Here is a 27,874-nt window from a genome sequence, read left to right as displayed (position 1 = left end):
TAATGCAGACTGCGGGTAACCCACACAAAATCTTTTAATACCCCTTTTCAAGGTAGAGGTGGTTCAAACTTTCAAATATTAAATAAAAGGGGAAAATGTGATGGCACAGGTTTTTAATGTAAAAACTTGTGATCAACACTCAAATGCCTTTTTAAAAGTCATGTGCCTTATGACTTATATATATATTTAATACACGTACACAGATATTTTTATATATAGATTTTTTGTTGTTTTTTTATCTAGACCAGCCAGATACAAGATCCATCGGTATCTTACAGTAGCAGTTGAGAACGCAATGTCCAGCGTTTTTCATAATCCTTCTCTCCTTTTCTAAAATCAATTTGTGTCGGTATGTGTATCGAATTAGTAGAATGATTTACTCTCTTTTTTTGTCTAGACTGGTGTAATACTTGTCCTTGGTATGTCGTGTCTTCTGTGCATGGGTCCAGAAAGAATTTCACGGGGGGGATCACAATTTCATTATGCTCACCGGGTGCAGCTTGGGTACTTTGTGTGTGTGTGTGTTTTTTTTTCCATACATAAAAGGGGAAACAGTCATTTCCGTTCACCACAAGCCTTTGTTGTGGTTGTACAAAGAGAAACAAAATCCCCAAAACTCATGTGAAAAGGAACAAGTAGACCAAACTTAGCAGCATCCCCATTGGTACATCTGTGTGAATAAGGCACCGCTGCATGATGAGTTGGCATTGGCCTGTGAGCCTCCTCCACTGACCAGAAGGAGCTGGATTATTGGGGGAGCCTTCAAACTGTGCTCTCCAACATCCACTCTGTGCTGCTGAAGGTCACCCTGCGGTTGGCCAGGGGCGAGGAGTCCACGTTTAGCTGGGTGGAGGACATGTGTCTCCTCGTCCGTGCCCTCCGGGGGTAACTGTGACTCTGAAACAGGGAGTAGTCCCCGTCGAAGGAGAACCTGTGCCGAGTTCTTGCAATGTCTCCGGGGAGGAGGCCCATGTTGGCCAGCGCACTCTTTCTGTCCCTGATCCGGGGGGCCTCCTTGCTCCCCGCGTTGGGGCCGATCAGGCAGAGGGACATGGTGGAGCCCATCTGGCTGCTGTCTGTGTGGGCCTCCTCTGAGGACAGCACGGCTGCTGTGGAGTGCTGCACGTCCAGGCTGGTGCGTCGCTTCTTCTGGTCGGGGGGGAGAGGAGGCAGCTCCACCTCCAGGGTGGCCGTAGTTGGCTGGGGGCCCTCGCGCGTCTCGCAGTCCACCTTTAGCACCAACATCTTACACTCTTTGGCCTCCTTGGCACACAGCTCAAGGCCGTCCTCCGCTTGCTTGGAGGCCGAACGCTGTATGGCATTCTGGCTGCCATTGGTCTGTGAGCAGACGTTGCTGACCTTGGCTTTGCAGTGGTCATCCTGGTTGCTGTAGACCTTGTAGCGGATCATGAGGATGATGATGAAGACCAGCACGGAGGCCACAATGATGCCCCCTATGATGATGATCATGGTCCCTCCCAGGAACTGGCTATGGATGAAGCGACACTGGCTGGTCTCACTGGTGGTGCTGAACTGCACGCAGCCCACCACCCTTGTGGCCGTCAGGGAGGTGATCCCATCATCGTAGACCGCCAGCACACACAGGTCATACTCCCGGCCCGCCGCCAAGTCGTTCACTAGGAATGTCTTGTTGGTTGGTGGGATCATCCTGCAGGAGAGAAAAAACAAAACAAAACACACAAATATGAGGAGCGTCTTCTGGTCCAGGGGTCCAGACCCAGTCCTACAAAGCCAGACTCTATGTTACAGGGCTTCTTTTAATAATCGGCTGCCACAGACGTGTAACATGCTTATATTAGCTAAGATCCAGAATATATTTAAACAACAAGCACCAGGCCAACTGCAAATGACAAACCCTGTACTGATTACCATTAGGTAGAATCCTCTCACAAACAAAAATGAATTCTATTCACACTATAAATCAGGGCTGGAGTATATTAAAAACAATTTTATAAACAGAACCAGATATAATGCATTGAGAACTATTGTATGGTTAATAGGGCATATGAGAGTTTTTTTTCACAGCAGATCTAGGGACAGGCTAGTAACACAAAATGTTCTGAATATCAAGGAAACACAAGGGATGGAAACCAAAGAGAACTTGAAGTGCAATGTGACCGCAGGTCTTTGAAGTAAAAAAGGTTACAGTGAAAATTGGAGATAAGAACTACTGACCCTTTCCAAAGGAGAATAGAGACCTGCGGATCTGACTGTACAGCAACACACATTTTAATGTCAGAAGACATTATTGCAGAAGACGTCTGGGTAAATGTCAGCACAAGACAGTGGCATGCTCAGCCGCTTAAGGATGGCTTGAAAAAAACATGAGACTAGGAAGTGAGACCACCACTTCCTTCTCATCACCGTCTGCAGGTGAACAAGTGAGATGGTCTGGTGAGGAGGTCTACAGCCAGGCCGTGAAGGTGGAAAAAGAATGACAGCAAACGAGACCCCCCCTGACATGCACAGGACATCACACCAGATGGTAGAATAAGTGCACCCCCACAGTGAGGGAGGGAGCACCGACACAAACAGGAAAGGACTGAAACGACAGAAACAGGAGATGAGAATTTCAGATCAGGACCCCCCCAAAACTCCTGCCCCCCACCCCCACCATCCCAATTTCCATCCCGAACTCCTAATTTTGAACACTGCACAGGCGGAGACATGGGACAGCCGCTGTGCAAGCTGTGAGGAGGAGGGGGCGTTGAGTAGGGTGCTGCGTGACAGGCTTTGTTGGTGGGGGAGTGAGAAGGGAGAGGCAGTGGGCTGCCAGCTGTGAAGTCATCTCTGCTTGTATCTATTGCAGTGTAATAGATAAATAGAAGGTATCCTCTGTATACCCTAGGCATTCAGCAGGTCTGACCTCACCTCCTCATGCCTGGGTCTCAGATTCTAAGGCAGGCAGCCCTGGTCCTGGAGGACCTCTCCCCTGGTTTTCTTTCTGACTCCGTTCAATCAGCTCATTACAAGCTTAATGGGACCAGATCAACAGCTGGCGATGCCGCCAGCAGCTGAGGCTTTGAAGAGATCTAGAAAACCCAGAGAGACACTGCTCCTCCAGTACCAGGATTACACGCCCCTGTTCGTAGGGAAAATGTGTGGAATTTATTTGGAACAAGTGAAAGAACACAACAGGGGGAAATACAGATGGGATTTACATGATCTGTGATGCAACATCTTGTATTTCTCATTACAAAATGTTCCTGGTGTTTTTTTTTACCCTGAATACCATTTGAAAATCCTAATAAAATAATAATAAAATCCCCATCTTTAAGAACAGGGAATACGCACCTTGTAGCACCCTGAAGCATATCTATGGTATATAAAAATTATACTTGATGGGGACTTGTTTTTCTCTTAGCTTTTTAAGTGCAATGATGGCACAAACTTGTCTTCTAAAATGTTCTTTCTCCCAAAAGCAACTTGCTGATTGATTTTTTTAGCTACATTTTAGCTACCTAGGATCTCCCACAGACTCTTCATTACCGATCCTGAGGCATAAGCTTCTATCACACGAGCAGGCTTCATGTAAAAAATGCCTCCTCCATTTTAATGGACCTTTCCCTACATTTCCACCTTGTAAATGCCCTCTCATTTGTACTTCAACTTCATTCGTCGTTGATCCCAAAGAAGTCCATGTGATTGGTTTTTGACAGCTGCTAAAGACATTGCCAACTCTGTTCAAGACTGAAGGGATTCAGTTCTCTTAACCTCTTGATGTAGAATGTAGTAGGCCGTGGTTCGTGTTTGTGACATGGCAAGGAAACCTGCACATGGACCACAGCTTGGGAACTGCTGCTTTAGAGGAAGTGGGAGACCTATGTTCTGCAGTCAGGCTTATTCTTGGCAAGTTTCTATTTGTGTTATATACATCTTTGTACACAGAAACATATGTACATAGAGATTCAGAAGCAACAAGGGCACTTTTATGAAAAACAGAACAAGTCTCTAAATCCAGACCATACTGAACCATTCTATAATTTCCTCCCATCCCACATCAGGTAGGAGAAATCTGTTCTATTTTCTTGCTGCTCCGAGGTCTATGAGCAGGCAGATGGCAGGCTCTGTAACCCCCAGCAGTCTGCAGCGCCGTGGCAACGAGCTGTGAGCCTGCTTGATGGATAGATGCCGAGGGTCTGCTGAAATGCAGGAGCAGATGGGCCTGTCCCACACCAGGAGCAGCGGCTGGAACTCATCGCCGTGCCTCGTGGAGCCATACAGACGCCGCCAGCCGCAAGAAAGCAAGAGGAGAGGCTGCGGCCTACTTCCACAGCAGCGGGGGGAGCAACGTGCAGCCGCCGTGGCATCGGGACATCTGGACAGCGGGGAGGCAGGAGCTATTTCGGCTCTCTCCTCTGCCCTGCACCCCACTGCCGGGAGGCACCTGGTTTGGTTGCTCTTTAGTAGCGTGGGTGTAGGCACACAGACTGTACAGTTGTGGAAATGAGTACTGGCGCTCGGGCTGTTCTGTGATTTATGGAGTGTAGTAAATATTGTTTGCTAAGCTGTTTATCAGAAGACATCTCTTTTAGGTTTATTGAGCACTCATTTGTGCTAGGAAGCTGTAGTCTGGACACTCTCTTGAACAAACTACCTCAAGATACTGGGTGTCAGTACTCAGGTCTGTATGTCTCAGTGGTGTTGACATGAATAAAACAATGGTATAGTATAACAAAATCAAGCGGATAGTAGTCTACTATTTAAGATGTGTAATTTCTCTAAACTGACCCTCCACATACTGTAGATCTAAGAGTTGAATGGATCTGAGCAGACATTGTTTCTTTGAATCTGTTCTTCTAGGTTTCTAAGTTTTACAATACTTTAACACACAACATCACTGGGTCGCTGTCAGTCCTAATTGTGTATTCTGTATGGTCTTGGCTGCTGTACACCCACCTAGATAGCTGCACTTCCGTTCAGAAGTACTGATACTCTACAGCAATGTGCAGAAAAAGTGGGCTGGATTACAAGAAGACCTCCTGGTCCTATCAACACCATGATACTGTGAAAAGCATTCACTGAATTAACTTCACAAACCCTGTTACCCTAACCTCCCCCGCTGTCTGTTCATGCAAATGACAGACTAAATCAGATGAACGGGGGAATTAAATTAGCAGACACGGTCATCCATGCTGTCATGTGCTTTTATTAATAGCTAAGAAACAACAAACCAATTTGAAATAGAGGATTACTGGCTCCACAGTATGCCTAATGCCGTCTATACACTTAAAGGGATTTGTTCATAAGCTTTGGGGACAACAAAAATGCCAAAGGCAGATTAAAAATAAAATACTATTTGTGATGGTTATCCAATCAGGAAGTGAGGGATACCTCTTTCTGCCGGATTAATGCATTTGCTCAATGTTCACATCCTCTAAACGCTAAAACCGTTGGGAGAACAAGCTGATTAGTGTCACCTGCAGGAGATGCAAGCCAAAGTCTGGCCAACAGACCTCAGGTGCCAAGCAAAGGGACAGCTCAAACATTTGTCCCCTGCAACCTGAAGGGGACTACTGTATGCAAATAGTCAAATACAGCACGTTTGACTGTACGTCCCTCTGAACTTCTTATTGAATTATTCAGTTCAGGATGTATTAATACAATAGCAATACTTCAGTATACCTCACACTAATTGCATCCATTTGTAAGATAATGGAAATTATATTATATCATATTCGTGCATCCGTCTTTCGGATGAGATGTTAAACCAAGGTCCTGACTCTCAGTGGTCATTAAAGATCCCCAGGCATTTCTTGATAAGAGTAGGGAGTTATCTCAGTGTCCGGGCCAAATTTCACCCCTTGGCCTTTACCGTGGCCTCCAAATTGCCCCCATGTATGATTGGCTTGCACTTGCCCTGCGCTGGACTGGCGCCCCGTCCAGGGTGTACCCTGACTTACGCTCGCTGCTTGCCGAGTAGGCTCCGGCTTCGTATGGTATAAAGCGGTTTGGTAAATGACATGGCATGGCATACAGTATTCATGCATATTTGCATGGCATGACATTGGCAATACTTAGGTGTTTGTAATGTGAGACATCATTTTCATGCTCTGGACAATGTGGGAAAGCAATAAAAAGGGAAAAACATGTAATTATAGTCAAAACTGTAGAGATTAAATCACGGGCTACTAAGTTCAAACTGCACAATGCACTAGTTAGGCTTTATGTAAGATTTTGGTCATCATGTTCCAGGGAAGAGCAATCTGTTTAATTCTGTTTAATTCCTACACTGTCAGGCCAAAGGAAATTAATCCTTTTAGAGAAGAATATGACAGAACTTTATACAAGTATTCAAAATCCTCAAAGCCATTGACAAAGTCAACCTAGCTGACTTCTTCTGAATTGACAGTGAAACGCAAACAGGAGACAACTGAAAACTATTGGAAATACATTTCGAACTGTCTTTACACAGCCCAGGTACCCAGATGTGCTGAAGCAGATAAACTGGCTGCCTTCAACAAACATCTGGTTGAAGTCCTTAGATCAATTTAACTACTAGCTACCAAATGGCTTCCTCTTGTTTGCAACCTTTCTTATGTTCCTATGAAAATCTGTCATCAAGTACTGGATTTGTAAATTAAATGTTTCTAAGTGAGACTGAGAAACAAAAGCTGTGAAGTGCTCAACACACTCAAGGCCAAGGCAAAATTGGGAACCACAGCTCAGAAAGCAGCCTGTTCACATTTAGCAGGTGATGTACTGTAGCACAGGACATGAGTTTGCTTCTTCTAATCATTTTGCGCTTTAACACGTGTGATTTGGCTTTTTTTATCTGAGCCCTAGGAGTTTAACAGGAGCTTCTGGATCCTGAGCTGGAGTGTTGTAACACAATTTCAACTCTGATTTTTATTTAAAACAATATGGCATTCATGTACTCCATGCTGTATATGACACAATCCACCTTTCACACCTAATTGATTGAGCTCCTTCTACCACTACCATGTTAATGCATTAAAGGTGTTGATGGGCTTGCCGTTCCAATTTAATATTTTAAGGTGACTATTTAATTGAAATGTCTTCCTTTAGTTACTGAATAATTTTTACTTTCACAAACTTGCTATGTTTTTGGCAACTCACTGATACCACACAATATTCAATATTGATAAAACTCTATGAATGGTATTGATGCAGAATTTCAGATTTCAGTAAAAGTCCAAATGTGAACATGATGGCTTCATATTCTCACTGGAATTAGATCAATAGATGCTACACTGAACAAAGCAGGAAAGAAACCATGCTATAGCAGAACCCCAGTCTCACCTGTACACCAACGTATCATCAGAGGAGCTGTTGTATTGGATCTGGTACATGCGGATACCAGGAATGTGGCGCTCAGAGGGCCACCGGATGACAGCGGAAGATGAGGTCAGCTCAGCAGCTACCACTCTCTTGTCCTGGTTCTTGGTGTCATTGGAGGACTTGGAGGAGGTGGTGATATCGGACAAGCCGGGATCGGGCTCCTTCATGTGGCTGGTGTTGTTGACGAAGAGGGGGAGAGGCACCATTTTGACCTCCACGGAGGCAGTGGCTATCCCTGCAGCATTGGATGCCACACAATTGAAGTGCCCACTGTCCTTCAGGGTAGTGATCAGGATGTCCAGGGTGCCGTTATCATAAAGGATGGTCCTGGAGTTGTTGTGGACAAGTTTGCCATCGGGGGAGCGCCAGTGGATGGTAGGGTCAGGATCCCCCACCGCTTTGCACTTCAGTGTCACCCCCTGGCCCTCTGTAACAAAGGGCTTGGAGGCATAGTGCTTGGTGATCAGAGGAGCTTCGCAGATAAACTCCTCCTCCTGGATAGACCAGAAGTACTTGTCCATGAGGTGCTCAGGGGAAGCACATGTCTCCAAGTCATCCTCCCTAGTGAGCCTGCGTAGCCACAGCAGCTCACAATTGCAGTGCAGGGGGTTTCCCCCAAAGCTCACTGCCAACGAGGAAGGGTTGGAGCCCTTGGCGTCTGTCAGGACTTGAGCGTTCTGGAACAGGCTGTCTGGAGGCAGCTTCCGGAGCCTGTTGGAGGTCATGTCCAGGCGCACCAGCTTGCTGAGCAGGGTGAACGTCCCAGCCTCTATGTGGTCGATGAGGTTGTGGTCTAACGTAAGCGTGTTGATGTTGGTCATCCTGGCAATGGCCTCCCAAGGCAGAGTCTGCAGGTTATTGTAGGACAGGTCCAGGTCTTCAATCGTGCCCAGGAACTCATCAAACGAAGCAGGTGCCACGTGGTGGATTTGATTGTTCCCCAGGATGAGGTGGCGGAGGTTGATGAGACCCTTGAAGTGATCGTTCTTGATGGTGCTCAAGCGGTTGCCATCCATGTGCAAGGCACGCAGGGATCTGAGGCCCATAAAGGCATGGGGCATAATCTGGCTGATGGTGTTTCTGGACAGGGTGAGGTGCACCAGGCTAGTCATGTTAAAGAAGTCTTTCCTGCGGATGACGGTGATAAAGTTGTCTGTCAGCCGCAGCTCCACTGTTTTGCGGTCAATCGTGGGGGGCACAAACAGGAGCCCCGTTTTGGCACAGAGTAAGGTCAGAGTTGGGGAGATATTCTGGCAGATGCAGCGGCCGGGACAGTTATGTGCCTTCACCAACACTCCGAACACCAGCATACAGAAGACAAGCCTTTCCATGGTATATCAGCTTACTGTTCCTGTAGAGAGATGAAGAGAGGGTCAACCATCACACTAAATGCCATCTGATTTACATATGCATAGCAAGCTGGACATATGATATTTAAAATGTATCTCAGAACATTGTAAAAACAGCGGCAGGTGTTGGTCTCAGTCTGTTAGGTAACTGATGAAAACTGACTGAAGAGAAAGAACAGAGAATATAAAGACGTACTGTAACTTCAATAGCTTAGTGAGTCCTACTATAAAAAAATAAATCTTGGCCCTGTTGCACTTCTCTGTTCAATCATTCATGGGTCAAACAGGCCACAGTTATTATGATAATCCATTTTAATCAAGGTAAGAACAAGATAAAGATAAATTATCAGCAGAAGTTATTAAGCATTTATACAGGGCTTAGAGTGCTGATTAAAAATTTTGTCATTCCTCAGTGGCCTCGGTTTAGGAGCACTATCTCACACATATCTCACGACACCTTCCCTTTCTCTGATGCACATCTGGGATAGATGCTTGGTATATCACCTCCTTAACTATTAATTTAAAAACATCCTTCATCAGATTCCATTAAACATCAAACAGAGCTGTACCTGTTTTAATGAAGTCACGTAGGTCATGAGTAATGGTCACCTTTGAAAAATGGCCATCTGAATACCGGTTAGAACTGGACTGCCACCACCTTACGTGTGCAAAGAACTTAACATTGCATATCTGTACACTGCTTGGGTAGTTTAACAGTACCCAATATATGTACCCAATGTATATTTAACAGTGTGCGGTATACTTTATGGTGACATCTTTAAGAATAACAGTTTTGTAAAATATCACACTTGAAAAGAATTGGCCATAATGGGAAAAGAAAGCAAAGGAATCAATTAAATTTAAAATTCAGGTTCCTTTTGGAATAAATTAATTAAATGACGAAGTATCACAGTTGGTAAAGAGTCCTTCTCACCGCCAGTCATGGAAATTTCCTAAATTACATGTTCATGTGCTACCCATTTACTGTAATTACAGTAAGCCATTGACAATTAATTATCTTTTGTGTAAAGTTTTAATTTATGTATATTAAAACATTCTTCCCAGCATGCACACTGAAGAAGAAAGCACAAGTGTTTTTTTTTATGTTTGCACTGCAAAGATTCCCCTTTTAAGCTTACTGTGGTGTATCACAGTAAAAACAGACTAAAATGTAGTAAAGACATGCTAAAGCACAGAGCTAATAATAATTGCTTACACTTATATAGCGCTTATCTGGACACTCCACTCAAAGCCCTTTACAGGTAATGGGGATCCCCTCCACCCCCACCAGTGTGCAGCCCCACCTGGATGATGCGACAACTGCCAGAGTGCACCAGTACTCTCCCCACACACCAGCTCTCAGTGGGGAGGAGAACAGACTGATGAAGCCAGTTCAGAGATGGGGATTATTAGGAAGCCATGATTGGTAAAGTCTGGGAGAAATTTGGCCAGAATGCCTGGGTAACACCCCAGGGATTTTAAGTGACCACAGAGAGTCAGGACCTCTGTCTCATCTGAAGGACGGCGTCTTTTTACAGTCTAGTGTCCCATCACTATACTGGGGCATTAGGACCCACACAGACCGCAGGGTGAGCGCCCCCTACTGGCCCCACTAACACCTCTTCTAGCAGCAACCTTAGCTTTCCAGGAGGTCTCACATCCAGGTACTGACCAGGCTCACACCATCTTAGCTTCAGTGGATTGCCAGTTGTGAGTTGCAGGGTGATATATCTTGTGGTTTAAGCCCATTAAAAATAAAACTGTACTTTAATCATGTTGAACCTTCTAAAGTATCACTTTCTAGTATTAAAGGATGTGCTAAAAATGGAAATGCTGATGTTACTGTATGTTGTTGGTAGACAGTAAGACAGGTACGTGGGCTCATGTAGAATGGATGTACTGTATCTGTTAGCATGCAGAATTCTGCTCCTTGGGCGTCAGAGGCAACAACCATCAGATTAAGAAAGATGCAAATCAGCACTGCTGCTCATATCTGCGATTAAATTATGTATTGCGGTCAAGCACAGTCAAATTAATGGCAGTCAACAACACAAATATAGGGCTCGTATTAAAAAAACTCAAAACAGATCTAATTAAACAGCTCGAAGTCTCTGCTGTATATCCAATGGAAGTGCTTCATTTTCATGACTTGTCTTTTCGCTCTTCCCTGGTTTCACAGACAGTTCCAGCAGCCAGAGGACTGTGGTTTGACAGCTCTTAATTGCACAAACTGTCCTAGAAACCCATCGCACGGTATGGCCTGTGTGAAACACAATAAGGTGCCTCGTTCTGCATCAGTTACAAATCCCCAGATGGACTGGAACATGTAGAAACTTTTTTTTATTTTCAAAAAGTCAGAAAAAAACATATGCCTTTTTTTTAAAGGAAAATGAAGTTAGGCATCTAAATGACTACAAATCAGCAGGAAAAAGCAGGTTTAAGAATAGCTGTCTCGAAAGCCATTCAATGGACCTGTCGATTGATTGAAAGCCAAATCACTGAGCAGAGCCCCTCCCCACTGTGGGGCCTGGCAACCTGGCTGATGCAAAGCAATCCAATTGCACTGTGAAGACTGGCAGGTCTTGGGAAAAATAAATACATCTTTACTCAGGTGCCTATGATGAAGACAGCACATGAAATGCAAGAATTAAAAACAGGACTGATCCACGCACAAGAAATTCTCTGCAATGCCTAGGCCCGGAACAGGTTTGTTAAAACATCAATGCTTAACTGATAAACAAGTAAAGAAATAATACCTAGGTAATACAGTTTCACATTCTAACCCCTTTTTCTAATGATTGCTGAATTGGTAGGTTGCATAAACGCCTAGAAACTACTGATGCAGAAGAAATGAATCCTGGAACATTTGCACGCCTGTGAAGTACTGTAGGCAGTAATAAATAAAAGCTTGTGTAGTACACAGTCTTGAAACCAATCTACCTGGAGCTTTAGGGGCTCTAGTTTCTGAATATTTTTCAACTTCGTATTATTTATAACTACAAGTACTAATTACAGCTTGATTTGTAACCTTTCTTGCTAAAATGTGGCAATTAAAATGAAGAATTACTCAGGGACGGCTCATTTGTGACTAGAATAGTATTTCAAAGTTTTCTTTCCCAGGTGATCTCTCTGTCCTTTCCGCCTTGGAACAGAGCCTCGCTTCTGCTTATTGCCTCAGGCTCGTGTTTCCGCGCCGACTTGTGCGCGAAGAAAATCCCCAGTAGACACGCAGGGCTCCTCTGCTTTCCTATGTGAAAAGACGTCTTATTTTACTGTCATTACCTTTTCAAGCTGTTGGCTGATGTTTGACTTCGGAATGAGCCGTGGTATTCAGTGAGCATGGCAGACTCGTGGCTTGGAAATTAAAATTGGAAATGGGAGAGAGAGGAAAAAACCTACAACAGCTTAGCTTCCACAATGCTCAACTGTGGGATTCTTTGATGAGTCTCCCTTGTCCTGTAGGAGGTTCCGGCTCTTCTCTTGCCATTTAATTGGAGTGATCTCCTCTTCCTTTTGTACAATGGAATCTGTTATTCCGGAAATTAGACCATTGTGCCAGGAATCTGTCTGTTCTCAATCCTATTTTTGAAAGTACAGTATGTCAGTGAGTCAGCTTCAAACAGCTGGTAAGGGAGTATGGACTGGATATCCCATGACTGTTTGGGAAGAAGTAGCTCCTGTGTTCTATCAGGAACGGAACTAAACCTATTTAGCCCATGCGTACCTGGGTGCTTGTGCCATTGTTGACTTAGAAGGCATGCCTTGGATCAACTTTGCCAACTTTGGCAGTTCAGAATTCCCAGTACTTGAACAAAGTGCCCCACGTTCACAATGTGACAATGCTGGACAGCAGGATGGTACTTACTGTACCATCACCTTGTAAGCAAATAACAATAATAATGCTGATGACTGAATTTGGCTTCATGTAGTGTGCTCCTAGTGCAAAGCTCTGATTCGGAAAAGCACCAAGTTCTCCAAACATGAATATGCTAATGAGGCCACTGGCTCAAACACTTTCAGATGGTGGGGATCCAGCTCCTGCATCCTCTCCCACTATCCCATAGAGACTGGCTATTGATCTTACAGCCTCCCTGTGAAGAACTTCGTTACCATGGAAACCCTTTTGTAGAATTTAGGTCTTTGAAGTGCATTCAGACATTGCTCTCGTTCCCAAGAAAATAAGATCTTTTTTCTTGATAGAGACCGGACATGTTATGAATATTAACAGGGCTTGTTTCTTTTTTTAATTTGTCCACACTTAACCCGAGGCTCGACCCGGATTTGATTACGAGCTAGCCAAGAGGGGAAGACTTCCCCTCTACAGCGCATCTGTATTCGATAAGGACGGTGGGGTTTCAGGAATTGGTTTCTGTGGATCCCTGCCTGCAAGATTTGTGCAACACTTATGAGCAGTTGACCACCTAGCGCAGAAAAAAATCAGCAATGATGAGTGTATTTCAAACCACAGTGAAAGTAAAATGTAGACAGTATCGTGTAAAACCTCCAAGTTACAAGTTAAGAAAATAGATTAAATTTCCAGATATGCCCCATATTCTGTGATTCTGTGATTCGGAATGATGCAACAATACTTCCAGTGAGGTGAAGCAGCCATATTACATTGTAAACAAGCAGGCTTGTGAATCCATCTCTTTTAATCCAATAGAAATATTGCTCTCAACTTTGAGACAGTTTTACTGACAAATAATACCTACTTGTTAACTCTGCATGCAGATCACACTGGAACATTTCTGCAGTGAAATGTTTGTTGCACAACCTCTACGTATTTGCTCGTACATGGCATTACATTAGTCACTATAGGGACACTATACTGTAAACAAGCACCACCCTTCAGATGAGATGTACTGGGGTGTTACCCCGGTGTCCAGGCCAAATTTTCCCCTGCCCTTTACCAATCATGGCCTCCTAATAATCCCCATCTCTGAACTGGCTTCATCACTCTGCTCTCCTGCTGAGAGCTGGTGTGTGGGGAGTGTACTGGTGCACTCTGGCTGCTGTTGCATCATCAAGGTGGGGCTGCACACTGGTGGGGGTGGAGGGGATCCCCATTACCTGTAAACAGCTTTGAGTGGAGTGTCCAGAACAGCGCTATATACAGGTAAGTGTAAGAAGTTCTTATTAGTCAGTAAAGTGACTAGCGAGCAGGAAAACCCGCTTCACGTCACAATTCTCATTAAACTCTCGCTCTTGCTTGTGGTGAGACCAGCAGTTTGCAACAACATGGCATCTTACCGTACTTTCACAAAGTGCAGAGTTTGAAACATGTTTCAATACTGTCAATTAATTTATTTTGTTACAGAGGCTTAATAACCTGTTGTGACTACAGTTCCCCTTTAAATGTATATATACAGTATATATATTTTGGCCTGGTTTTATGAATAAGCAAATAGCACACTACTGCAAACTCTTTGAAGCAGTGCTGAACAGAAGAGACCTAACGACAGAGCAGAGCTCTGTGTCTGACAGTTCCTAGCCAAGGTGCTGTCTACTGTGGAAGTGAGGGAATTAGCACTGTGAACATGATATATTGTAGGTCAAAACAGTCATCACGGCATTCACCTTGCAACAGAGGACACGCCTCTTGACACAGGCCCACCTTGCAAAACCCAGCAGAAAGAGAAAGGATTTTCAGAAACATTTATTTTTATGTTTTGATTGATGGTGGCAGATAATGGATGCCAAACAAACAAAAAAAAACACGTACAGAATGCAGGCTGCTTATTTAATGTCAAAAGTAATATTTTCCTCATGTATTACAGCTCCAAAAATTAATTTACTAGCTTCCCACCATATGACAGTATTCCTGTTGAACCTCCAGCAAGCTTAAGCATTTTTCAACATAAAAAGCAAAAAAAAAAAGAAACCATTATGCAGAGCATCTGAAAGACTGAGATATAAGAATACACTTTGTGAAACTGTCACTCCCCTGGCGTAACGTCCAGAATGAAAATGCAGTGTTGAGGCCCTGTCTCATGGTAGCAGAGGGCTTTAGCATTCGGGAACAGACAGCTGATGAAATAAGAATGGAGAAAATCAGGAGAAAGGAATATTTATTCTTTCTAGAGTAAACCTGTCTCTGTCATCACTGTTTCTTTGCTGGCTATGTTGGAACACTAAAAAGAGACACTTAAGGTTTCTAAAATGCAAGATTTAGTACAAAGCAAATATTTCAAGCAATTTTCTCTAATATACTGTATATCCATTCTGCCGTTATCAGGAAACCACATCTTCCTGATGAAGGTCATGGTGACCTAGACCCTAATACTAAAGCATAGGGCCAATTCACCTAGCTAGCATGTCTTTGACACCCCCAAATCACAAATGGACATGGGCTGGGAGAACATGCAAACCCCACATGGAAGGATCTCAAGCCTGTAACTGATTCCAGGACTCAAGAGTTGACAGGCAGTGATACTAAATGTAATGCCACCGTGCAGTCCTGCTCAATGTTTTTAAAATGTGTTGTAAGGCAACAACAATAAAATTACTCATCTAAAACAAATCACACACAAAAACTATTTTTAAGTGCTGAAGGGCTCCTATGTTGATTTTGTGAGTAGCCAGCAAAATATTAAATTGCTCCTGGCCCATTCATGGTGTATCTCAGCAGAAATACGTTTCACTACAGTGTGCAGCATTTGATGTGCGGGAGCTACAGAAAACACCCATACTGTATGACTTGCAGTGGGTTCCCTCCACTTTTTTTAACTCAAGGATTTGAAAAAGTCAAGCTTGGCTCCTGCAAATCCCTCCACAACAAACCACCCCACTAGAACCATCAAGACATCCAAACCTTTATATCCAGTCCAGCCTGCAAACAGCACTGACTTCTGAAAACTGACAGCTCACCAATACCACTGAAGGCATAAAGGCCTTATGGAATTCTCTGTACGATCTTTTTCCACTGATATCTACTACCAACTTGATGGTACTCTTCCTATCCCCAAACAAGTTGATGGGCTTCATTAAAACGTGCCTGATTACATTGTTCTGATTACTTTATCGACTGCGTGCTTTCTGGCACTCTCATCTTTGAATCCATAAGAAGATCGAACATTCAATTCCTGTAGCATTTGAGACACTAATGCTATGTGGAAGAAATTCAGCGGTGCAGTAGCTATTAAGGGCATTTATATACTTTAAAGAAGTGCTCACCAAACTATTTGTCCTCCATGCTGTTATGAAATGTTTGATTTTTTTCAGCATTTATCACAAAAGAACCCTATAAATTTATTTTTTTAATCATGGCCTCATCTAATGCTTGGGGTTGTGGCTTCATAAGAAAAATGAGGTTTTTAATTTGCGGCTTAATTACATTTGGTACCCCAGAGACGAAACGTGACTTGAATTGCAGGGATTGGAGTATGGTGCGAAGAACACTGATGGTACAGGCCACAGAGCAGGAATTTGGTCTCTAGCAGTGACCTTTGGACTCTTAAAATTAACTTGTAAGATTTCTCTAGCAAAAAAAAAAATCCTCATCCAGCTGTTTCCTAAATCAAGCAGGCTTCAGCAGGTCTAGGTAGGTTAGGTCCACTGTAATTCTTTTTCATGAGTAGCCTTTTCTTGTGCTGATGCTCCTATTTGGAACGGAATGAGTTTATGTTTTTGCTACCAGCACGCAAAACTCCACACTTGCCTACCTTAAACGTCATCTTTAATTGAAGAGATCATTAACTTGAAATTCAAAATGGGGAACGCTGAGCTAGAAGAAGTAAAAGACTTAGGGGTTTACGGTGATTCACCATTTGCATCCTCTAGACAAAGTGCAAAAGCAATTAAAAAGGCCAACAAAATGTACACAGTTAAAAACTCAGAATTTATACAAAAGGGTGTTATGTTTAAAATGTATAAATGCAGAAAGGCCTAATTTAGAATATTTTATGTTATAGAAAAGATATTGCTTAGAATCTAGAATCTGTTCAGAAAAGAGAAAATGTATACATTCTGGGGCTCAGGGGAATATCCTACACAAGCTGAAGAAACAACATTTCTAGTCTGAACCAAGGAGACAAAGAGGGAACTTTATACAAGTATTCAGAATTCTCAAAGGCATTTACAGAGGCAATGTGGATTTAAATACCCCAGCTAGTAGGGTGTTGCAGAAATCAATTTGAGAGAAAGGGAAAGTGTTGACCGGCTTTACTGTTAGACTCTAAAGCAAGACAGGGTGCAGTCTGTCAATGTTTCAGAGATGGAAGAATGAAGATTTTCAAATATTCTGCAGGGTCATGAGGTCCAAAAGTCAATCCAGGATCGAATATCAGTTTGAAGTATAGTGATATTCACAAACAGGGTTACTGCATTGGCTTTATGTAAGTAATGGTGCAGAGTAGCATGACCTTGGTCTTGCTAAAGTGTAAGAGAAGGTGAATTTGAGTTATCCAGAGATGCAGTCAGAAAGTGCAGAGACAGCTGTTTCAGTGTCAGGTTTAGTATGGACATAGATTTGGGTATAATCACCATAGAAATGATAATTCAGACCATGTGATTTTAATATTTGACCAAGTAGGAACAGGGTGATGTGGAATAGCAGGTGCCCAGTACCAGTAGCCTTGGGGAATCTTGTAGTCTACCAGAACACTAAAATTTCACAATCTATTTTCTCTTAAGCAGTAAACTGGTTAGACAAGATAGAAAGAGTTCAGGCTGTGTCTTCTTGTTGTTAAAGCAACAATTCTGCTTTAAATTCAGATTGGGGCCGGTTAACAAAACTAGCCTTCACAGGAGTTGCACAGTCCTCCAGTTTCACATTCTCTTTAGAGTTGTAGTTGTGGGGGGTAGGAGGTGGTAGCTTCACAAGCAACATTAAAAGCTGCCTATGGCATTGCTTGAAGCATCACTTAGGCCACAGACCAGCTGGCCTGGGTTCTCATCAGTGCTGAGACCTCTCTGTCTAGCCTCCAGTGCACAGGAGTTTATTTCAGAAGGCCAACACACAGCTCAGCCAGGTAGTTTAGCTTGAGGGAAGACTTGAGGAAGAGTGGCAGTACAGTAGGTCTGTTAGCTGAGGCCAGAGTGAACAATCTTATCTGTATGTTTTGGATCTGCACGCTATTATGCTTATATATAGTGTCATGACTGCTGAACCTCGCAAAGCAATGTAATCAGAAAGATTTTAATGCAAAACTCAATTCATCCTTCATATCCAGCTGGCTTTCATGCAACAGCTTCTTATCAGCAACGACCTTTCTTTGGAAAAAAGTCCACATCAGTGCAGCTTCTATTTTATTTTTTGCATTACCCTGTCAATCTCCTTGAATGTTAACAATTGCAAACTACAGAAAAATGTTGGTGAGAAAATTATAGCTACAAACATGTAACGGCAGCCAGTCTCAGGTATGTAAATTATAAGTGTTTTAAAACAGGAGTACAATGCGATGTATCTTTTAATTGATATGTACTACTGCAACTGTCACTGGGACACCTGGCATGAAGACAAAAAGGGCTATGACTGGGAGATTTTATTAAACTGTTTGAAAATATTCTTGTACTATTTACCTTTGTAATTATTGGAACTCACAAGTTGCAAATAATTATTGAATTTGCCCCATTATTAGGCACTTTACTGTGTATATTCTTATGCTTATTATTTTACAGTACTGCATATTGTAGGTTTGTGACTTATTGTCTTCATTGCCTCATCGTGTTTTCTGTTTTGAATTCAGAATTGCTGTTCTGATTGCAGGCAGCTGTAATTAGCCAATGAAAACAAGTATTAGCATGATAATGAAGTGTTGAAACACTCAGAACAGAATGCAAAAAATACTTCTTAACCCAGGGAGTTGTACGAGTCTGGTCCAAACTCCATAGTGCCATTAGCGGAAGGGGCTATGTGAGATTCTTCATAAAAAAGCCTGTTGGTATTGTGGGATCATTAACTATTAAGTAGATAGTTGGTAACACTACTAACAAGGTACAGTACATACTTTTTTAACTTAAAAAAATGAAAATAAATTTGTAAAAAATCAGTAACAGAGCCACACCGGTATTATTTGTGTATAGAACTGTTTAGTTCACAAAAAGAGAGAAAAGTGTCATGTTGTGAAAGTTTGTGTGTGTTCTTTTATTTGTATGAGAGAGAGCTTAAAGAGAAAAAAGGTTTGGTTTACCCTGTTTTGGTTTACAATACTATACAATATACTATTGTTATAGGAGCAATAAACTCAATGTTGGGCATACAACAGGGCATCATCAGTGAACAATCAAAACTGCTACTCCTGTTAGATTTACTTAACGGGAAAGGTAATATCTGGGTTAATTAAAGTCTTCCTGTTGAGTTCAATAGTAAGATGGGTTCCTTAAATGATGAAACTGAGAGGGGAGTTACAAAACCTGCTTTACAAGCCTTTGAGGTTTTCCAACAATGTTGTTGTTTTTGTATTTTTAAACCTAAGAGGAGCCAGTTAATTAAGAGCCAACATTTAGATCCTGCCAAAGCTTTCATGCACTAATGGGTGCAAAGAGTCTCCATTTATCCCAGGCAGCTTCTTTAATTAGCTTAATAATCAATTCAACACATTATCCTCACATTTGAGATGTTGTGTTGTCCATTTTAGTGTCGCCGTGTGAAGATGCTTGAAAAAGTGCAAATTAAGATTTAGTAAAGAGTTTTCAGAAATAAAATAATGTTTTTTCAACAATTATGTTGATTTTTTCCACAAACAGTACAGCTCATGTTTTTGAAGTTATGTTATTGTTGTTTTACTTTTTCATTTGGTTAACACAAATTAAATCAATACTAAACTGGGCAATAATTTCTTACTCAGAAGTAATTTAGGGACAAAATCTCTTTTTTTCCATGTTGAGAAAAATAATAATCTCAAAAATAACAGTGAAAAAAAACTAAATAAGGTAGAGAGAACTGTACATAAAATAAACAGCAATCATTATCTCAACTCTGGAGTTAGTAGCTTGGGTATCATTCAGAGAAAATTGGATGTATTGACTGTGTCCTTGCTGGGTTTTGTGTCTGGAGACTTTCATGGCTTAATATAATTATTCAATTCATTTTAAATACAAACAGTTCTTGCTTCTTATGTAACAGAGGTTGTATCCAGTGCAAGCATACAGCAGTTCACTGTACCCTGAATGTGATGAAATCTATTCTATAGGCACAGTTCGATGTCCCCAAACGTGTCCCAACCACTTTGCTCACAGACTGCTATGAACACTGTCCATAAGTCATGTTACACATGGAAAACATTCAGTATCGTTTGAAAGGGTGTGGAGCCCTTTCATTAGAACCATCCCTGGAAGTAGGACAGATAATAGGACATAAACTTAATGTTTAATACAATTTGGATTTATGATATACAATTAATTGCTGTTGGGGTACTGACAAGAAAGCAAAAGAAAAATAAATATTAGTAGGCATGTCATGTATTTATGTGCTTATGCATGTGTGGGAGGAGCTCTATGTAAAATGCAACTGTATTTTTCCTTACTAATGCATGCCTGTAAGACACGAATGTAGTTTTTTTCATTTCACATTTTTTTTTTGCAGTGGCTTTAAAAAAAAACTATTGTAGCTCATTTTCCCTGCCTGAGGATGATGATGATGATGATAAGAGGAAAAGGAGAGCCCTGAGGTTACAGGTATACAGACAGATGCTTTAACACACTCATTAAAATACCTCCTGACTTACTTTGGGTGTCTTTAAGGTCACTGACTGTGATGAGATCACAGGGAGGCATGGGAGGTGTCGCATTATCACCTCGTATGAAAAGAATTGCTTATGTTGCGGAGATAATTGCTTACAGATGGTGCCTTCCACAAATCAAAGCAGCTCCTCTACCCTGCCCCAGATTTAACTCTTTTGCTGCTGCAACCTTCTCTTAAAGGACAAAAACTGAAGATCAATGGGAGTCCAGGTGGCTAAATTACCACTAGCTCTCTGTCACGACCATCATCCTTCCTCTTAAAGGCGCTCCAACCTTTTCCTATTTTAGTTCATTATGTGCACCTGTCCCTTGTTTTCCTTGTTATTATTTAAGCCTGGTGGTCCCGCTATTTCCCGGAAATCCTATGTCCAGGAGAGACCCGACGGCATAGGCTTCACCACGGCGTCCTGACCGCCTGAGTCCAGGGCTCGGAGAGCTTGGCCTCGTTACTGTTTTTATCCTCCTGGTTCCCTGTGCCTGTTCCCGTTCCGGTTTTAATCTTGTCTGTCTCGGATTGGATCTCCCGGCTCCTGGACTCTGGACTGCGCCCCGCTTTTCCCCTTTGGAATACCTCAGGACTTGATCGCCTGCGCCACGCCCCCTGAGCGCCAGATCACAGCCGTCACGCCCCCCTGTCTGTCATCCCCTCCTGCTCCTGCTGGGTTTCCCTTGAAGTCTTATTCCAGTCACTTCTGGATTATATCGTCTGCATAGGGTCCAAAATACACACTACTTGGGAGTCAGGACCGGCTCCCGTGACACTCTCCTCTTTTCAACAGGTGTGTACTGCACGTCATCAGCAGAAGCAGAACAGAGAGACCAACTCAGGCTGTGGCTCCCTATTCCCTCAGGGAGACCCCATCATCACTCGAGCTTTTTCCCTGGCATTTATCTCTCCTATGGTCCGCCAAGCGCAGCATGAAAGACAGCCTGCTTTCATCACCTGCCTCACCCAAGGATAACTGCAGAACAGAAAAAGAAGAGCTCTTCTCACCAGCAAACGTGCAAATATGAAAGGAAGGTCATGCGGAATAGGAAAGCAGTGACTGTGAACGGGGGGTGCTGAGCGAGACCGTGGGGATGTCTGTTTTATTATTAAAGGAAGAGCACGGTCTCTGCACTGTGCTTCAGACCTTTTTCTTGTCCAGATGACCTGCATTAACGAGACCTGCTCTGTTCCCAGCCACCGGGAAATAGAGCTGTTCGGCTACAGGCGCCAACACAGACCGTTTTTATATTTATTAATTCATCTGTGTAACTGCACTGCTTTCTTTGAACTATGCCTGTTGCGGGGGGAGGGGGTTGAAGCAGAATACCTTAAAAGCAAACTTTTAACGTGATGTTCTGAGATCTGAGAGCACAGAAAGCCCAGCTTCTCTGTGTACATATTCACAGCCATGCAAAACAAACAATTCAACTAAAATGACATCTGTACAGAGGCAACAGCACTTCTAGGATCCCATGCATCAGGCCATGGTGGGATTTTCCTGTTTTTTGTCCTTCCTATTGCTCTGTATTCTTTCACTTCTGTTACTTCTCAAATCGAAGGCTATTGTTCATGGCTTTAGAACATACTGTACTGTGCAATAAAGCATCTCACTGAAAGATCCGTGAGTTTTTTCCAAATTTCAACGTAATGTTACAAAACAGTTCTAAGGTTAATTGAGAACTGCAGGTGCTTAGAGGGGATTTTCATGTCGAGTGCCTGCACAGCCACATTTCCTTAAGAGTCAATTACCTCAGCATGAATGGAAATGGCTCACTTGGAAAAGATCTTTTAAAAACATTTCTCTGTGGATAACTGCAGTACCCCTACAAGCAATTGTTACATAATGAGGAGGTTATCACTGAAGCAATGCCAGCAGTTATCCTGTTAAAGAACTGTTGAAAAAATATACTTTCCTATCTATTAATACAAGAGTTCTCAATTCTGGTCCTGCAGGACCCCTGTGTCTCATTGTTTTTTATTCAAACTGGACCTTTAAATTACCACGGCTAATTAGTGCCTGTTACTCATCTGCATGTTTAGAGTTGGGCTTTATTTCCAACGATTTCTGCAAGCAGACTTTTATGCTGGCTCTCTTCAACTTGCTAATTAACAATTAAGAAACCATATTTCTGGCTTAACCACTCTTGATAAAAGGTCAACTAATGATGAAGACACAGGTAGGAATGACACTGTGTCAGACACAGCCACTGTGAGTCCCTGCTTTTCCTCCTGCTCAAGTCACACTGGTTATATTTAATAATAATAATTAATAATTGCTTACACTTATATAGCGCTTTTCTGGACACTCCACTCAAAGCGCTTTACAGGTAATGGGGACTCCCCTCCACCACCACCAATGTGCAGCATCCATATTTCATCTCACACACCTGAAATATGGGTCCCGACACTCTGAAATTTAATTATCACAGGGATCACAATACCCATCCCTATTACAAATCTCCTTCAACATTTTAAGCACTGAAAGCAAACCGTGAACAAAAGGTCTTGGAAAACCCAAATAAATCAGCCTGTGATAAATAACCTGGAGAAAAAACCAGCATACAGTGTTTGCCCAGGACTGGGACTGAGTAGCTCTATACCAGGAAATTTTCTGAGACTAGGGCCTGAGTGCAAGTAATAAAGAAGCTATACAAGCAGAGAGATCACACATACTATATATAGTGTTTGAGAGTTAGACGAGCTTTGAGACAAGTGATCACCATCATTCACATGCTTCTTGGTTCAAATCAGGGGAAAAAAAATTAGTTGGTTGGTTTGTAGTGAACAGATACAAAATGTCACTTTAGTCACTCAAATTTAAAGGGACGTCAACAATAACTGCAGAAAACTGGAAGCCCGAGTAAAAAAAATTCTGTAGACAACATTTTAATCACCAGTGCATTGGTGCTTGCAGTGACCACAGAGTTCAATCCAGGCTGCCTTGGGATCATGAACTGCACAGTCAAATCAATTAATTCAGTTCAAGTCTCAACCCTTCTGGTTATTTTTTACAGGAAGTACAGGAATCGTTTCAGTTGTTTGAAGACAAAACTGAGCATAATACTGCAGGAGACTAAAGAGTCAAAAACCTAGGGATTCCATGATAAGATCCCACCTATGCTAATGGGACAGGAATTCTGCAGTGCATTGGAGTTACTGGTCAAATCTGTCATTGCCTGCTTGTAACACCCATGCAAATATCAGCTCGCACCCCTGTATCTCCACGCAGTCTGACATAGCCACTGGGCTGTCCGCAGACAGTATGGGCGACATACAGTACACCCCTGCCCCTGAATAAATGGGCAATCACTGTCTTAAGGTCTGTGATTTTTAAGTCCTGACTAACCCTGCTCCAGCCCTCTGTCATTCTTGATTTTCTTCCTGCAGAGTCCCATCATTTGCTGTGCTTTACTACACGACACTGTGCTTTCGCTTTGCTGGCCTGCTAGCTTTGCTTGCTTGCCTTCTCAGCTTACCGTTTACTGACCTCCTGCTTGTCTCCTGACTGCGATCCTGGATCGTCCGTTGCTTTCTCTACCCCGAGATTCCCCGGCTAAGAACCTCAACCCACCTGACTCCGTGTTTTCTGAAGCCCCTTGGATTCTGAAGTGTAATCTCCACTTACACCAGCCTGGCCTCTTACTCCAGCAACTGCCTGGAAATCACCGGTCCTCTCCTTGAGTGCTGGTTCACTACACTGGTCTCAAAACCGAACATCTTTCAAGTCTTTAACTGTCTTTAAGCTTTTATCTTCCATTCCAAAGTCAACCGGCTACAGGATTCGAAAGCAGTCAAGTGTGCTTCCCACATCTGACGCATCAGAAAATGTGATCAATAATTTGAAAGCTGATTCAATCTCCTCGCCTGCTCTAGTGAAACAGACAACAATACCAGTCCCAAATAATTTCCACGCACATCCTAGCTTCTTTGACATTTCCTAGCAATGAACACAGAAAAACAAATTCCTTATGAAAACATCTCCAAAATTGTAGCTATATATCACATTTACAGTCAAGAACAGGAAAGTGCGTCCCCAGAATAAAAAGCAAACTGCTCAGTATCCTGGTTAGAACCTACAAACTGGCATCTCCCACAGCACAGACAGACAACAAGCCAGAGAAACAGCAGTACAACCCATAGAGTTCCCCTTCGGCCAGACAGCTCAGAATAGGCCCTCTGTGTTCCATCTGTGCTGACATGTGACAGAACAGTCCATTAACTTCAGTTTACATTCTCTGTGCTTTTTTACTGTCATTTAGTTTTTATATCAATTAGCAATTTGCCTGCAGAAAGAGAACATCAGAACCATTAAAAAACAAGCTGAACAGTGAAAAGCCGCTAGTAGCGTGAATAAGTATATGCTACACATGCAGAGATATGCACACATACAGTACATTTATAAACAGTACCTACAGTTTTCAGAAAGTGTCAATACTTGTAAATGCTGGCTGTTTTATTATTTGTGCTCTTTGAAACGTCAGAAATTGGGAACTCCGAAAAGCAACTCCTGTGTGAGCGACAGGCAAAATCCCACATGCTGCGTTAGCGGAAGGGAATGCATATCGCAGAAGGTTGAAGACATGTTGCCGAACGCTGAGTGGCGGGATTGCAGTCACATTCGGCAGCATGGCACTGCAGTGTTTCTGTGGCTCACCGCAAGGCGGGTTTTGGGGAATGATAACACCAGGCCCAAATATTACTGACGTGCCCCAGCGAGTGTGTGAGGTGACAGCTCCCGCAACTGCAACACAGAAACGGCTGTACTAAATCCAGGAAGAGACACAACTGGCAGAGTTGTGATAGAGCAACGTGGCATGAAAACAGAATACAGATGGGGAAAACGAAGATGAGTAAAAGATAAAATGGTTCTTAGATTCAGCTCCCCATGACATGCCGAGCCCTTAAAGATATTAAGATTGTCATGTAGACCAGGATCAAGAGACTTCACAATCAAGAAACACCCTCTAATTGACGACACCTTTGCTGCTTTTCTCCAGGAGCTCTGGAATTTTCCGGGCCTCTCATCAGGAGAGACTCTGATCCAGGCGCAGGCCCCTCCCTCGCGCCCCGCTATTTAATCAAGGCACCGCGTGCGCCCGCAGATGGGAATCGGCACTTCATTCAGCGGCCGCAAGCTTATTATCATCCACTGCCCCTTGTCCCCCCACCCTGCCTCCGCTGTCAGAGGCGGAAAAAACGAATGTAAATGGCGGGATTAAAGGGAGAGCCGGGACGTGACCGCCCTTGCAAGCAGCGGGGCCGGATCCCCGCTCCGCCGGCAGGTGTGTGCGCTCGACTGGCGGGGGGGGGGGGGAGGGGGCGCTTGCACGCCAGAGCCAGACAGCAGCCGATTGAGGGAAGCCAGGATTGTTTAGAGTGGTTTCCTGTGACAGGAGCCGATGGACGGTTGCCAGCGTTCTTCTGAACAGCGTACTATATCCCTAACTTCCTGGGCATCAGGAACCTTGGCCAGCAGTTTATTTGCTTTGTGTGTGCCACTTGGTACTGTGATGTATGATTGAGAAGAGGGTCTAAGTGGGGTTCTAACTGCCCCATTGATCACATTGATCAGGGGGCTTCGACCTCATATCCTTAATCACATTCTGCTATAGCCTCCTTGACCTGGGACAGCTTCGTAGCAGGTGGATACTTTAATCACTGTCAACCAGTGCACAACATCCCACATGAATCCTCTGTTGTCCTTTTTGTACAAATTTAGGGAATTGTTTTTTCCTTAATTAAGACAGTACACATTTCAAAAGAAAGGTATCCATCTTAATCTGACATTTTTCAATTTAAATGCACACTGCGTTTCTCTCCATGAAGATGCATTCAAGCAAACGCATTTAAAAGTCAATTAAGCACCTAATTGTGATTGACATTTTCGAGGTTAAAATGCTGTTTAACAGCAGAAAGGCTCTGCGAGACAGATGAGGAAAAAAAATCACAGGTAATACAGGAAAGCCCTTTCCTTTTCTTTTTACTAAAACAAATTTTATTAAAAGGCTTAATATCTGCCTCGACACTGCTCTATGGTCTTAACCTCTTCTCCCATCATTATTGGTCTTCTGTCTTTCAGTAGGTTGGTGTGAAAATATTACATAATTCTCAATGGGCCAAGAAAAACCTGGCGATAAAACCAGGCAATTGAAAAGTGACTTTAACTTGATTCTCAGAATACAGCAGGCTTCTGGGCTAGATTTTAGCCACTCATTAAGAATTATGCTTTTACCTGTATATACAGTAAATAGCCCATTTGCAGGAAAAACAGCATTTGATGCAAATAAATGAACAGAAACAAAAGCTCAGTTTGCGGCTCTCGCAGCTGTCAACCTCCCACTGCAAGATTAACATTGGAATAAGGTTACATTCATATAGTACTTTTTATCCCAAAGGAGCTGTCCTCGCCACTGATGTGCAGTACCCACCTTAGCCATTCTGTGCCAGCAGATCAGGTAGTTTTGTTTTATAAGAGCTTTTCTACTTGTCAGAGCATTTCAAAAAGATATTTTGTTTTTTAAAAAATGAGGAGATCGTTATTGCACTCTGTATGATTTTAATAAGTCCTAAAATGCCCAGGCTGACGATTGAAGAGTGGAAGGAGATTTCCCTCTTACTTTGTTAAAATAACAGGCATTTGAGCACCATTAGGCAACAGAATGGGAAACTAATGGCAGTGCTCACAGCCAATCCAGCATGCTTCTGCGTGAGAAATGAAAAAAACCGAAGTAATTAGAGTTTAATCTGGCTCCCTCCATAAAACGATAAATCAGCCTTAGTTTTTTAATATTATGAGCAACAGTAGCTGATGTCTTGCTCATAATTACATTGGGGAAAAAGAGACCCAACACACTATCTGCTGAGCAAATGATAGGCTTGAAAGTACTAAATATACTGTAACAGCATCTACGCCAGGGGTGAGGGGAGCACTAGAGATACGAATGCGCCCAGGTCTGGACTTGATGGGGGCCCAGTGGATGAACTGAAGGACAGAGGCAGTTGGGGTTGATCCCCAGACCTGCTTCTTCCTGAAAACCAGAAGTACACTTCTCTCCTGCTGCCAGAAAAGCAAATACAATCCAGCCCCCCCATTACCACCAGCATCCTTGGAAATTTAGAAATATGCAAGAGGGGATTCATGCAAACCATTCATGGAAATGTGGCGCCAGTCTTGAATGGAGTCTGGGAAGATTGCACCCACTTTTTAAAACAAATGGCATTGAAAGTTAATGAATAAATACATACTTTATGAGAAGCAGTATCAAATCAAGTCCGCAACATGCTATTCTTGCAAGTCAGCAGCCTGCAGAAAAAAAACATCACAACATTAGGAAGGCTGCAGATGGGGCGAGACTTTACTTCCAGAATGGCTCATGTAGTTACTGTACACTACTTCCAAAAGACTCACCGCAGTGGATCAGCTTCTACAGCATGATTTAGGGATGCTTTTCAAAATCTGAAATTACTTTTGGATGCATACTGTATACAGTATACAGTCTTACATTCCGAGAGAGAATGCACACCAGATTGA

The 27,874-nt window shown here is 42.9% G+C and overlaps 1 protein-coding gene across 1 annotated transcript; it reads right to left on the bottom strand.

The window, feature by feature from the left end:
• Positions 1 to 16: 16 nt before the first annotated feature.
• Positions 17 to 27,646, bottom strand: lrfn1 (leucine rich repeat and fibronectin type III domain containing 1). The gene is made up of 3 exons (XM_088911006.1): positions 27,589 to 27,646; positions 7,285 to 8,674; positions 17 to 1,669 (listed from the first exon to the last, which is right to left on the bottom strand). The coding sequence occupies exons 2-3, from the start codon at positions 8,652 to 8,654 to the stop codon at positions 763 to 765; spliced, it is 2,277 nt and encodes a 758-aa protein (XP_088767132.1). The 5' UTR covers positions 8,655 to 8,674; positions 27,589 to 27,646; the 3' UTR covers positions 17 to 762.
• Between the last annotated feature and the right edge of the window lie 228 nt (positions 27,647 to 27,874).

Source organism: Atractosteus spatula, chromosome 3, assembly GCF_055471065.1.
Source record: "Atractosteus spatula isolate fAtrSpa1 chromosome 3, fAtrSpa1.hap1, whole genome shotgun sequence".
NCBI lineage: Eukaryota > Metazoa > Chordata > Actinopteri > Semionotiformes > Lepisosteidae > Atractosteus > Atractosteus spatula.
This window is presented reverse-complemented; position numbering and strand designations above follow the sequence as displayed.

Bases quoted from the DNA above. Each gene is read 5' to 3' on its own strand.
- lrfn1 (XM_088911006.1), bottom strand. From the start codon at position 8,654: ATGGAAAGGCTTGTCTTCTGTATGCTGGTGTTCGGAGTGTTGGTGAAG. The intron at 1,670-7,284 runs GTGAGACTGGGG...TCTCTCCTGCAG, and splicing joins GATGATACGTTGGTGTACAG to GATGATCCCACCAACCAACA.